The sequence below is a fragment of the Choloepus didactylus genome, chromosome 4 (assembly GCF_015220235.1).
Source record: "Choloepus didactylus isolate mChoDid1 chromosome 4, mChoDid1.pri, whole genome shotgun sequence".
NCBI lineage: Eukaryota > Metazoa > Chordata > Mammalia > Pilosa > Megalonychidae > Choloepus > Choloepus didactylus.
This window is the reverse complement of record NC_051310.1, coordinates 56,204,621-56,219,428: the sequence shown is the minus strand read 5'-3', so window position 1 is coordinate 56,219,428 and position 14,808 is coordinate 56,204,621. Positions and strand designations below refer to the sequence as shown.

The following is a 14,808-nucleotide window of genomic DNA, read 5'->3' as shown; positions in this document are numbered from 1 at the left end:
AAGTCTCAAGAAATTAAAAAAAAAAAATTGAGTATACTCAAAGCACACTCTCCAACCACAATGGAATACAAATAGAAGTCAATAATTTTTGAACTGTAACTCCACTATTTACTTCCTACATGATATAAAATACACAACCTCTAATGACAAATCAGTGGTTTTGAACTCAAGGTAAAATATTTAATTTTAGACAACTATATAAAGGTGGGGGAATGGAGAAGTATAGGAACATAGTTTATGTGTCCTATTGAAGTGAAGGTGGTATCAAAGAAAAACAAGATTGTTACAGATTTAAGAGGTTAATTTTAAGCCCCACAGTAAACCCAAAGAAATTACCAGAGAATATAACCATAGAGATGAAAAGTAGAGTACAGGTAAAGAGAAATGGGGGAAGGGGCAATGGGGAGTTAAGAAATGAGTGTAGGGTTGCTATTTGAGGTGAAGGGAAATTTCTAGTAATGGATGGTGGGAAAGAGCATTACAACATTCTAAAGGTGATTAATCCCACTAATGGAAGGCTAGGGAGGGGGTGAAATGGGAAGATTTAGGCTGTATATATGTTTCCACAACTGAAAAAAAAAAAAAAAGACAGTCTAAATAGATGACAATTGAATGCCAAGGATGGACTTGAATGGGATTGGAGGATGGAGGACTGGAGGCCTAAAGGGACACAGTTGAGACATAAGGAAAAGGAAATATAAAATGTAAGCTTTGTATCATTGTTGAATCTCTTGTAATTCTTAGCTGCGCTTAAAGGGATTGCATAAAAGAATGTTCTTGTTCATGGGAAGTGTATACATGAATTATAGTGTATATTCAAGGATGTGTGCAGCTAGCTGTCATATGTTAAGAAGACAGCAATAGATGATGGAGGATAGATAGGGAGGGAGGGAGGATGGGAGGGAAAGAAACAGCAATGTGAGAGCATGTTGAAGTTGGTGGATTGGGCTATCGGGAGAAGGGGGTCAGGGTATGATGGAATTCTGTGTATGGGGTTAGTATTGTTTTTGCAACTGTTCCTATAACTTTGAATTTATTTCAAAATAAAAAAATATATATATATATTGGAAGAGCTAGAAGTAAATACCTGAAAGTACCAAATTCCAATCCAGTAGCCTTGACTCTTGAAGATGATTGTATAACAAATGTAGCTTACAACGGGTGACAGTGTGATTCTGAAAACCTTGTGGATCATACTCCCTTTATCCAGTGTATGGATGGATGAATAGAAAAATGGGGAGAAAACCTAAATGAAAAATAGGGAGGGATGAGGGGGGATGATTTGGGTGTTCTTTTTTATTTTTTATTCTGATGCTGATTCTTTCTGGTGTAAGGAAAATGTTCAAAAATAGATTGGGGTGATGAATGCACAACTATAAGATGGTACTGTGAACAGTTGATTGTACACCATGGATGATTGTATGGTATGTGACTATATCTCAATAAAACTGAATTAAAAAAAAAGCTAGGTTAAGAATATGTGTATAGTGTGCTACCCTTTCTTTGTATTTTCTTAAAGATTATGTACACACACACACACAAGCACATAAAATATCACTGGTAAAATACACAAGATATTGATAACAGCAGTTTCCACTAGGGAGGAGAACTATAGGACAAAGGTGGGATAAAGATATTTTTTACTATTTTGTGTTATTTGAATTGCTTGCCATATGGATGTATTATCCATTAAAATAATTAAGACATCTTTAAAATAATGAGAAAAAAGAGAATTCACTGGATTGTCTGAAACTAACAAACTGGAAATATAACTGGAAAAAATACTTAATAGTTCACTTAGATTCAATAAATCAATTGCACAAGTCCTGGTAAGGTGGATCCTGTTTAAAAGCAGTTCACCTGACAAACACTTAAGATTTCATTGACCGCAAGCTCAATATGACCCAGTCACTTGGCTGTGTATAAAGTGAATGTACCTTACTAACAATGAAATAAATGAAAAAAAAATTATCATTTGTCAAATTAGTAAGGATTTAAAAATGCTCAGAGTTTCCTGAGGCAGGTTCTTTCATTCATGCTGGTTATACTATAAATTGGCAGGCACAACCATTTTGGAAAATGCTTCAGAAATCTTCATCAAAGAGTCTAAAAAATATTTATACCCTTTGATGTAATAATTTCACTTGTAGGAGTGGATTCTCATACAGTAATAACAAACATAAATATATTTATTATTTGCAAGAACAAAAATTAGAAATTTTCCAAGTGTTCCATGAGAGGGGAAAGGTTATTAAATTTTGATACATACGATGAAATCACAAAAAAATGTTTATGAGGTTTTAATAGCAAGAGAAAATGTTACAAAATAATATTAAGTGAAGAAAGGCTGGATAACAAACTGCACAGTATTGTCACAACTATGTCAAAATTTAAAAATGAAAAAAGGAAATATAAAAAAATGATAAATAGGATATATTTGGGGTAATGAGATTATGGGGATTTAAAACAAGATTTTTTAAATATGTTTTTTTATGGTTTCCAAATTTTTACAAAGAGCTCAATTTAGTCTTCCAATCAGAAAGAAATAGATAATTTAAAAAACCCAATGTAGTTAAGATTTCATTAAAAAAATATTGTGCCCTAATCACTCTGCCCAAATGTATCTCTGAAAGTGTCTTCTTACTCTTTATTCTTGGCGAACATAAACATGTAAGGTAGCAAGTAGAATGACCAAAAATTAAACTCTTGATTCTAGAAATATTGGAAGGTGTTTAATTGGTTTTAATTAAGGTATAGTTAAGACAAAAATAAATTTTTTCACTGAATCATTTAATTCTAGCTTAAAAGAGGTAGATGTAGCAGGGGAAGAAATCAAGAGAAAGCTTTACATTATTTATTTGCGGAAGAACCATATGGCCTCTGGTAGCCCAAGAAATGGCATCAACTCCCTTTGGGATGCTGTGGGTGGGTTCCTCTTCAGGAGAGTGGTTTGGGGGTGGGTGGGTGGGAGTGGCATAAATGGACTGACAAGCAGGGAGTGGCAGGTCTGGCCTGGCAGCCAGGTCAGCCAAACCCACCCAGGCTTTCAGTAGGCTGGCAGATGGTACGGCCAGATTGTCCCACCAGACCGGAGCTCCTCACTAAAACATTTACATTTAAGAAGGGATAAACTCATGTTGCAATCAGATTCCTCATACTATCTGGGGATGGTGAGGGTAATGTTCTAAGTGGTTTAAGTTGTGAGTAGGTAACTCTCATGAGGGAGAAAGGGGGGGGGGCAGAGCAAAATTATTAGGGACACAAGCCACCAACTTTCTGAGACAAGCAAATTTATTCCCCACCATTCTGCACCCTCCAGCTCTGCCATTTGATTCCATTTGAGAAACGTCCTTTTACTTTTGCTCATACATGTTTTCCTGAAATCAGAGAAAGAAAATTTGGGTCCTTGGACAAAATAGACATGCTTTTGGTCGGCCCACACTCTGTTTAAATTTTTTTTTTAAAAAAAAAAAGCTTGAATGAGTTGCTGACAGTTAAAAACTAGGAGATTTGATATAAAAACAGGGATTTCCGACTTCTCTTAAAAATTAAATCTAGCAACCATGAGCTGGCCTGGCAACAATCGGCTGGAGCTGAGTGGCAGATGCCCCCTTTAGACAGCACAGGCTCACGGATTTGCCACAGTCTTCTCTCAGACCATTTGCTCATTTGGGGTTCCATGCCTGGCCCCTGAATGCATTCTTGCTCCTGATTAATAGAATCACTCTCCCCAGTTGGGGCTTTCAGTGCTCAGAGTGATTCACAGAACTGATATAGTAGCCCTGAGCTGCCTAGGATAAAAACCTCCCTTGGTTCAAAAACTCACCAGAGGCAACACTTATTTTAAGTGATTATGATAAAGACAGACCTGATTAAGCACTGTAACAATTCTTGAAGACCTGCTGGAAGAGTAGAGAGGAAGGGATGCACCTTGGGAAGTCAGGGGCGGTGTGGGCAAGTAACTAGAGTGCATGGCCTTCGAACACTGGGGCATCCTATGGAAAACTCTCAGTCTTGTATTAGGAACTTAGTAGGATGTTAATAAATATTTGTTTCCATCCTCCTAAGAGCAGATGCAGAGCACAGCAAGGAGGAAATAGAGACAGAACAGTATAATGTAATGCACAAAAGCACAGCATGCCAAGAGAGAAGGAGGAAGGAGGTAATTGTAGCCTAGAAAGCTGTAGCAGCAACTGAATAGACCTAGAGAAGTTAGGATGACAGAACTAGGTACTATAATAACGGGGGACTGTGTAATCGCTGCATGATTCTGATAGATTTTTGTTAATCACACATCTATATGGTAAGTAGGAGTATAGAGTAGATAAAGACAACATTAATCAAGTAGGAGTTCAGGGAGAATTTCACACCAAGACACTGGGGATGAGAAAGAAGTCAGCCCTTTAGTGAAGGACTGTTGATAAAATCATAAAAGTTTTACACACGCACAAATATGCAGAATATGCAAAATGTACAGACTAGCTGTATTTAGTTGAAGTATGGAATTTCTATCAGCTGAAATAAGTTAATTGTTCAATAAAATTTTATTTTTGGTGTACCAATGGTATGGCTTTCCTTACTTCGGAATAATTTCTTTATCAAGCACCAATTTAAAAAAAAAATCATTACTAACAAATAAATACCGGAAGCATGTTGTCACTAAAATAATAACCTGTCAGATGATGTTACACAAAGGGGGCTGAACAGCAGATTGGAAGGTTACAGATGCAATTACTTTATTCCTAGCCCTTTACTTAGGGTCATAGCCAACCAGTCACTGTTTAAACATAGGGTAGCTATGGCAGTATTTATTTCTTTAAATATTTAATGGTCTTGACTGGCAATTACTGGTAATAGTATGTAGAGTTTCTAGAATGTTATGAGTGCTTAATAAATGTTAAAACAATGAAATCCTGGATGATGAAAAACAGCAGCCAATAAAGCTATTATAACTCCAAATATTTTAGAGCCATAGTAGTAACGATTTAGAAAGGCATAAAAAGTAAACATGGTGAATTGATTAAATCACGGTAATAGAGGAGTATTTATTCACCCAAAAGTCAACGCAGGTAATTTCCTCTTAAATTCCTTAGGAGAATGAAAGCAGCCCTGGGAAACGTGGACAGAATATAGATTTAAAAACAAAACAAAGTAAAAAAAAAAAATCCTTCAGTCTGTTTCTACCATGTGGAGCTCTGCTGGGACGACAAACAGGGTGGTTACTCAAGTCCTATACAACCAGGTGGGGTCAAAACTTTCTCCAATCCAGCACTATTTAGGAAAGCCCTCCAAGCTTCTAGATGCCTTCAAGCTTTGAAGGACTTGGTTATGGAAGAAGCAGCCAGGTGCGTGCGTGCGACACCTCCATGTGTATGACGCGACACAGTGGCAACGGGAACCAAATGCTTTTATACTCAGAGAGGAAGTTCTTTATTTACATTCAACCAAACTCGGGAAAACACAAGCTCGCCTTGGGGAACTCGACCGAGACGCTTTCGGGATCACCAGCCGCAAGTCCTCAGCGGCTGAACTCGGCGGCCGGGGCTGAGGACCCCGCGCTATAAGTTTGGAGAGGAAGCAAGAAAAAAAAATAGAGCTGCCCCTTTAAGAACTTCTTTTTCCTCTACTCTATGTTTACATAACATGGGGGCCGATCCACCGCCGGGCCCGAGGGGGTGTGGGGAGTGGGCGCGGGCGGCTCCACGCGCCCCAGCAGCAGTGAGGCTTTACTGGGGAGGGAGGGGCGGCTCCCACCTGCCCGCGCGCCGCCTGGGGCGGCTTCGCGGTCCTGCCCCCGTCCCTCCCCCGTTCTCTGCCCCCGCCCCTCCTTCGCTCCCCCCTCTCCCGCGGGGCTCTGGCGGCGGCGGCGGCGGCGGCGGCGTTCGGTGCGGGCAGGTCCCCCTGCTGCCCAGTCCCATTTGTTACCGGGTCTGGCTCGGGGCTGCCGCGGCGCGCGGAGCTCCGGGCAGCCGGGGAGAGCAGCCGCGCAGCCACGACGGAGCAGCCACGGGACTGGCCGCCCCGCGCTCCCTTCGCCGCCGTGCCCTTCCCCGGCGCGCTCACCCCGTTCTCGGGATGGGATTGTAGCGGCGGCGCGGACTCGGCGGGAATCGCGGCGGAGGCGGCGGCAGCGGCCGAGCGGGGCTCCATGTTTTCCCCCGGCCAGGAGGAGCACTGCGCCCCCAATAAGGAGCCGGTGAAATACGGGGAGCTGGTGGTGCTGGGGTGAGTCCGGAGACCTCCAGCCCCGGGCAGCCGTGAGGGCAGCTAGCGCCTCAGGCGGGGGTGGCCGCTGGGCGTCCGCATCCCCGAGTGGGGCCAGCGGGGGTGTCTGGGGCGCTCTCTGGGGACTGCGGGGTGTTTGGGGCGGCGGGAGCGGCTTGGAGGGACGGAACGGCGGGGCGGGATGCCCCCATCAGCTCACGCGCGTGGGGCTGCGGCGGTCTCCGGGACGCGCGGTCCGCGCGAAGACGGGATCGGAGGAAGTGGCGGAGCAGGGTCAGCAGGCTGCCGGGGAGGCGCGGGCGGCGAGAACGGCCCTGGTGGCGGGGACTCGGGCGACCCCGCATCCCGCGGGGCGCAGCGCTGAAGGATGGAGTCCTCGGTCGTACCGCGGGGGCTGAGGCGCTGCTGTCGCGGACACCTTGGTGTCTCGGAGGAGACCCCCCACTTCGCCGAGCTGGGAGGGCCGTCCTGTTCGCCAGCGGGGGCCCTGTGTCCCCGCGGACTGTGAGCCTTGGGCCCCGGAACTCCGAGCGTGGCGCTGCGGGCTTGGGCCGCCGCGGGCATTCGGTTCTGTGAGGCGGTGGTCCTGGGGCTGCGCTTTGCATATTGTTATGGTGACCGCCGCGGACAGCCGTAGCCCGAGGGCACTGAACTGTCTGTGACCCAAGCGGGCCAGCCGATCCGCTGGTAGTGTTCTGTGGGGAGAGGGACGCGGCTGCCGGGAACTTGGGAACCAGGCTGCGAGGCCGCATCTCCCTCCGTACCTCTGTCCCTGGCCGCGGCCTCAGAGATGCCCTTCCGAGCGGCGGCGGGGACAACGCAGGAAGCTCGCCAGCCTTGCCCGCCTCGGCTCCCTTTCCTCTTGTGAAAACCACATTTTGAAGATAGTAATTATCTACAATCGTTAAACGGCAACAATTAGGGACTTGATCAACTTCCTGAGTTTCCTTGTGACATTTCTATTGTTTACTCTTAATAAGCCAGGAGAGAGGCTTTGCCAGATTAAAGCTGGATAAAGTGGGCAATGAAAGAGGAGTAGAATAGGGAGGGGGGAGGGTGCAGGAAACTCGGGAGAAGAAGCAACTTGGGTTTAGCATCAGAGGAGAAAGGATTATTTTTTCCTTTGGATGTGTCGCTCATGGGAACCCGCGCTTTTGTCCCACTCAGTTGAAAGACTATTCAGAACACCGTGTGCGCTGATAGGTAGGCTAAGCACACGTATGAGGAGCTATGGTAATGGGAAAATTTAGGGAACTTTGTAAAAGGGGTTTTGATAGTTTTGATACCTTGAGGTATGTATCGACATAAAGTTAATTTTAAAGAGAAGAATTTTTCAGAGAAGCTTCCAGACACAGTACAACTCAGTTTTCAATTTTTCCTCTATAATGCTATAATATATGCTATAATGCTATAATATAATGCTTCCTGTCTGATGCTTTCTATATAATGCTATAGCAGTATGTGGAGTATTATTAGAATCTTGTTACCTGTTTTGAAGCTCTTGGAAGATAAGCATTTTTTTCACCTACATTGTAATTGCACTTAAAATTGACAGGTAGCAAGGTCCTTTGGAAGGAGGCCTGAATGACAGGAAAAAAACTGGAGTTCCATCTCTTTTATGTAACCTCAATCCAGCTTAATTTTGTGGAGTTTGATTTTGTTTGTGTGGCTGTCTTCCAAGTATGTTTAACATTGTGAACCTGACAGGAAAGATTAATTTGTGCCAGAACTTTATTTCGTTATTTCCTTTTGAGGAAATCATTGTTGAGATGTTTCAGAAAAGCGATGTGTTGTGCGTGGGCCTGGAGAAGTTTTGTGTTCATAGCTGGAAGTGCAGGACATTCCGAAGCCATGAAAAGGATTTATACTGGGATTGTCCTAGTATCATAAACTTACTCTAAAGTAGGCTTTGTAAATGCATTGCAAATTGCATGTGCTTTTCTAGGAGAAACTGAGTATGACATAGTTGGCACTTGCCTTATTCTTTGGGGCTAGATACTCAGCAGTTATTTGTGCACCTACTATGTGCTCGCACTGTTTAGACATTGGACAGACAGCAGTGAACACAGAGCTTTCATTTTAATCTAGAGTGATTGGCATAAGCAGAAACAAACTTGTAAACAAAGTTTGTTGCCCTTCCAATTCTAAAAAGTAGTTGGTTAACTGAGTTCCCGCTTGAGCTAGGTCTTGCTTTCTTCAGGAAGGAGGTCAGAGAAGGTCTTTCTGAGGAGTTGAAATGTGAGTTGAGACCAGACTGTTGCAAAGATCCTAGTCTGGTTTTTGAATTCTTGAGACGGATTGTAGTCTTTTTCTATCGTTGTTGTTGTTGTTGTTTTGTTTTTTGAGAGGTTTCTGACCCTTTAGCAATATTGAACATTGAAGAATGCTGGTAAACGAGTGAGTAGGTAGGTAGATTTTAAAGGAACCTTTATTAATTCATATCCCACCCTTGGGAACTGAGATTGTGTCCTCCCTTTTAAAGCAATAACCATTAAGTAAAAATGTTATATGTGACATAACTAATGGTTTATAGAGAATTTCCAGCAGGTTTTCTTATTGATGAAATTATTCTTGAGGTCTAAAAATGCCAAATTGCTGATATTGATAGAAGCTTTTGCTTATGAAATATATATATATATATAAAACATTATATATTATAATGTTTTATACTGTTGTATGACTTTGTCCTTTTTGCTGTTTTCTAAATTTTGTAGTAAAATGTTAATAGGAAAAATCCTGGAGAGCAGAATGAGGAGCTGTGTACATCCATATAAAAATACTTCTGTGTCTTTTTGTGTGTTGCACAGTATCATGAGAATGCCAGGTAGTTAGAATTTAATGGGGTCATCCCTTTCTTGGCAGATTGGTGAATTTAGTTATTTCATAATTCCAACTAGTTAATGTATCATAGTTATAATGTTTTGTTATTTCCATGGTTAATTGAAGATAGAACAAAGGTCTCCCTTTGGTTTATTAAGTCCAACCATTGGGTCTTCTTTGCTATTAAGTTTAAACATGGCTAAAATTTTAAAGTTGGGAAAGTTTGTGTTAGGATCTGAGAGTCAATTCAGTGTAGTGGGAAGAGCACGAATTTACAGTCAGAAGACCTGAACTTAAGTTCTGCTCTTTTACCTACCTGCTGACTTTGTGATTTTGGCTTAGTCCTTCACCCTATTTCTTGATCTTAGACCCTACCTGATCTATACTCCGTAATATTGTTCATTGGCTCAAATGAAGGCAAATGTATAGTTACGTATTCTAAGTAGGCTGGCATTTGTTGGTTTTGTATATTCTTGTGGTGACAGGGCTAGAATTCAAATATTTACACATACTTGTGTTTTAATAGCAGAAAAGGCCAATGCTGTGTTGCTTTTTATAAAGTAAATATTTGCAGAGTGGACTGAGTTTTTTTTTTTTTTTTTTCTTTTTAAGTTTTAAGGACATACGTATATTTGACTCAGTGGTGTTATGTTGTATATAACATGCAGATTTGTAAAACTTCTGAGTTTAAGAAGGGCAGTGATGTTGAAAATTAAGCTAAATTGTCTGAAATAACCAGCACAAGGAGGAGATAATCTGATTATAGAATTTTAGAACTGGAAGGGGGCTAAGAGATGATAGTACATGTTGAACCTCTTTATTTTACTGATGAAGAAGCTGAGGCCCCAGGAAGGAAGATTTGTTTAGGTTCCTTGTTGAGCCAGGCAGAGCTGGGAGCATGAGCTGGATCACTGGACTGCAAGTTCCAGGTCACAGTTTCTCCCCTGTAGGGGCAAATTCTAGCAGTGTCAGTTCCTCAGAGCTTCAGTTGTTTGTAACTTGCAAGAGGGGAGTTTGGCACCCTTTCTGGATTTGATTTGAAGCATGTGGCTCTGCTCTTTGCCTGCTAATGTTCCATTATGGTTTTTGGAAAAATATTGCCTACTCTCTTAGTTCCCCTCACCTCACAGTTGAAGGGGTAATGCATTTTTTCAAGGCTTTATATTTTTCACTTGATATTTCACAAAAATATATTTTCATTGGCTGTCTCAACCAAGGGTTCTTAGCCTAGTGTCTACAGATGGAATTTAGGGAGTTCTTGATCTTGGATGGGGGAAAAATACATCTTTATTTTCACTACACTCACATTGAAATTTAGTGTTTCACCCAATTTTGTGTGTAGGTGATGAAACACAGTAGCAATTAGCAGTACCTGCAACTTTTTGGCTAATATATAATTGCAGATATTTTCATATTACATTATAGTTGTACAGATATCTCAAAATACCATTTATAATAGCTACTAGACCTGCTGCTAGATTGTTTTATTTAATGCATTAATACAGAAGTACATTTATTAGTATGTCACAATTTTAAAGCTATTTTGACGACTGACTATAATTAATTTCATTTGTAATAATTTGTATTTTATTTTCTGCATTAAAAAATTTTTTTTCTGAGAAGGGCTCCATCGGCTTACCAGATTGTAAAGGAATCCTTGGCATGTGTACACACACGTTAACAACCTGTACAATCAAAGCTTTAGATAAATAACTGAAAAATAAAGTATTGTAATTAGTGGAAATTGATTAAGGTCTGCAAAAGGAAAAAGGGCAAGGGGTTACCTGTCTATAATTTTGGATGGTATAGCAATCTGTCAGATCAGAGAAAGAGGACTATTGCTTGAAGAGTTTATGGTCTTTAAAAAAAAAAATAGCTGCCAATGTCCATATACTTTTCTTTAAATTAACCTTGGCACTTTGCCTTGACTACCCCTCTTCTTATTAGTAATAAGAAACCTTAAAATATCCCTTAACACTTTTCCTTTTCTCTAATTTGGGCTCAGAGACATCAGACACTAGTATCCTTTATAGACTAAAAGGTCTTTGAACCTTTATTTTAATAAAACAAAATATTTACTGTCACTCAGTATGTGGAGAGATCTGAAAGGTTCAGATCTGTCTGTGTGGATGGAGTGTCTAATTCTGTAGGCTGTTAAGGGTCCTGATGTTACTGGCTTTGGGTTTCTATATTTTCTTTTACTAACTTTATCCTCGTTTGGCGTATGTGGCTGTCTGTGTTGCTTTGTGGCTTGCAGTCTGGCTTTCCCAGATTTATTTATTTCTCTTTTTAACACATGAAGACTGAAATCTTAGAACTTTTTCATTTTTGGTCACATTTCATTATGTGATCCATATTTGGGGATTCTTTATGTAAACAAAGATAAAACCAGGTTGATTTAGATCCTAACAACGTCACTGAGCACATCTTGTCCTAAACATATAAAACACGCATGCACACACAAAAGACCAAAAAAAAAAAAAAAAAGACAAAAACATAGCAGTTGCTTTATTCGAGGACAACCAGTATTGTCACACTGGGGCAGGGGTTTTGTGTCTGCTGTGCAGGGATCAGCTTGTGGCTGTGGGATGGCATTTCAGCAGAGACTACAGTAACTTGGCATACCTCATTGGTATGGGAGAAAAATAACTGAGAAAAGGAGGGTTAGAATGATTCTGTTATTAGTTTTCATTGTGCTTATTGTCACTCTAATCTTCTGGAAAATTAAATAAGAGCAGAAATTGTGTTTTCATATTTCTTAGCTTTGTCTAAATCAGCTGTTCTCAACCACTGTTGCAACTGCCTCATAGTGATGAGTTTTGAGGTGTGTGACCAGTAAGTTATGACAAGTAATAAAGTGTGACTCTCTTGGATGGTTCAGAGGTGTCCATTTTTCGCCCACTGGTTTTCTGGTATGTTTTCGCCAGTGGGAGAGAATGAATGGAGTTACATCAGGCAAGCCACGAATTTATTCATTCAACAAATATTTATTGGGTGTCTCCTCTTCCAGGTACTGGCGATTAGAGCATGGACAAGGCAGACACGTTCCCTTTCCTCGTGAACCACCCCTGTAGCCTAAGTTTTTCTCGTCCTAGCCCCTTAATGAACAACTATTACCAGCATACAGTCTGTCTATTTATTTCACAAATATTTGAGCATCTACTACATGTCAGATCTGTACTTGTCACTAAGGGATGTAATGATGAAGAAGACAGATATGGTTCCTGCCCCTGTGGAGCTCACAGTCTAATTGGGGAGATGAAGAGCAATTTACAGAGTATGGATTGTGATGGGGGGTGTAGCAGGGTCACCTAGCCCCATGCCTGGTTGAGAAGGGGATGAGTAGTTGGAGGTGACAGGGAAAGAGTGGTCTAGGAAAAGGATATACAATATTCTAAGACCCTGAGGTGAGTGCACTGCTCTTTTGAGGAACCAAGAGAAGCCCCATATGGCTAGAAACAAGTGGTTGAATGAAATATTGTGAGACTTCAGGTTGGGGAGGTGGAGGGGCACATTATGAAGGGCTTATATGTTATAGGAAGGGTTTTTATGGACTTTATTCTAAGAGCATAGGGAATTGTAGCAGGATTTCCAGCTATGAGATGGGAATGGAGGAAGCACTTCTGCAAAGAAGGACACAGCTGTTTTTAAATTTTTTTTAACTTTTGATTTTGAAATATTTTTGAGCTTACCAGACAGTTGCAAAAATAATACAAACCCCGCAACGAGAACTCCAGCATACCCTCACCCTCCATGTAGCTTACTTTTTTAATGGGAGAGATGGATAGTGGCAAATGAATAAGCAAACAAGTAGATAAAAAATTTAATTTCAGATTGTCCTACGAAGAAAATAAGCAGGATAAGTGGGGAGAGAGTGATTGGGTGGGTAGGGTTGCTGGACTAGTAGGGTAAAGTGCTAGAGATAAGGTGGTAGGGGGTCCTTTAGATAGAATAATAGGGAAAAGCTATTTTTAGAAAATAATCCTATCTCTGTTGAGAGCCTTCACCTTTTTCAGTTTTAATTTATTTCTGTTTTTCTGCTTAAGCCACCTTGATTAGTTTCTGCTCTTACAGCCCAAGGATTCCTGAGTGTTCCGTTAAGTAAGGAGGCAATGTATATAAACAGTTTACCAAAGAGAAAATAGAAGTTTAAACAAATACAAGGACATATATTCAACATCCCTAGATATAAACATGGTTCAGTCCAATGTGCTGCTTGCCACGTGCCCAGGGTGTTAATTGCAGTCTACCAGAGTTCACTGAAACTGTCTGGTTTTCACTGGAAATTTGCCTCTTGAGCGCAGACACTGCATTTCTATCCACTGTGCAGCACTAGACAACACCTTTTCTGGCACACAGTAGGCACTCTCTGAGCATCTTGAAGGGATGAATTTCTGTGACACCTCCTGGCTTCCCATGGCACAGAGGTGTCCCTAGGGCCCCCTTGCTTGCGAGGAAAGCCGCTGATTCTGTCGCACAGCTGCAGTTTTGTGAACAATCCTACCAACCTTCAGGACCCAACTTAGAGGCTCCCTGAGATACTAAAACACACACTTTAATGACATCAGATATTCCGGTTTCAACTTTTGTTTTTCTTTTTGCCAGTCACCTTACGGTCGTTTTGTCACCTGCAGAAAGTTCTGCCCTGAAGGGGAGCAGACCATCTGCTCCTGTTCCACCAGCTGCCCTGAGCCGCATTGCGGTGCGCCAGGGTGGCGTTGAAAGGCTGCGGTCATTAATGCCTGTTAACGATGGCTGGAAATACCATGGAATACCAGCCTCTTGGATGACAAACCTAATAAATATGCATCAGGGGTATTTTCAGCAGCAGGTTTAAGGCTATTGCAAGTCATTCTCGATTGAGGTTTTACTTCCAGCCATCCACATAAAGCTTCCCACTCTCAGACACTTAACTCTGCTTGCTCCATGTTTTTCTGCTCATGCAGAATCTCTTTTTAGGATAAGAAACCGTTATTTCAACCTTCATACTTCCATTCTAATTCATACTGTTTTAAGTCTCCAGGCAGTTGTATGTTTGACTTCTAGGTTGCTGGTATAAAGCGGCTGTTTACTATTACCAAGCACTTTAGATGAGACTCAGGGCCCCTCCTCCTTTCCCATCCATACCTGGCCTTCTCTTTCTTCCTGCTACACAGTTATAGAACTCTCTAATTATAATTAGAACTTGTGATGGACATGCAATTAGGTTTTTCTGGAGTGTTTAATTGATTGATTAATTAATTACATAATCAAGGAAAGGCCCTTTCTGCAAAAGGATCATGAACACATAAATACAAGGAGTCTGCTGTCACACCAGATACCAGAAAATTACGCAGCCTGGATCTTTGCTGTAGTATGTAAGATTATGTTATGTTTGGGATGCTTTTGTTGACAGTGTCTTGGATAGAATTCAGAATGGAATCTATATTTTTGCTTTATAGCTAAAAGTGCACCACAGAGTTACAGTACAGATAATTGGTGTTTGTCAGCAGTTTACACTTCTCAGAACAGTTTCTCATGTACTTGAACTATTTTAATTAGTAACCATTCAAATGTTTGACCCTTTAAACTATCCAATGAAAGAATTGTACTAAAAGCCCATGTAATTGAGGTGGGTGAAGAGATTACCTGACTTTCCCAAGGTTATGCAGCCAGTTGGAGATCAGATAAGAGACCTCAAGAATTTTGAATTAATATCATGCTCCTCCCACTTTATCTGCAAATAATGCCAGCAGCTCCCACCCCTGTATGTGCATGCTGGAC

At 41.4% G+C, this 14,808-nt stretch overlaps 1 protein-coding gene across 1 annotated transcript in view; it reads left to right on the top strand.

Annotated features, from left to right (window-relative positions):
* Positions 1–5,702: 5,702 nt before the first annotated feature.
* The window catches only part of PELI2 (pellino E3 ubiquitin protein ligase family member 2), a 191,479-nt gene continuing 182,373 nt past the window's right edge, over positions 5,703–14,808 (top strand). The window contains exon 1 of the mRNA XM_037832643.1: positions 5,703–6,225. Within this exon, the coding sequence (XP_037688571.1) occupies positions 6,149–6,225 (77 nt within the window). The 5' untranslated portion in view covers positions 5,703–6,148. The remainder of the gene's footprint in view (positions 6,226–14,808) is intronic.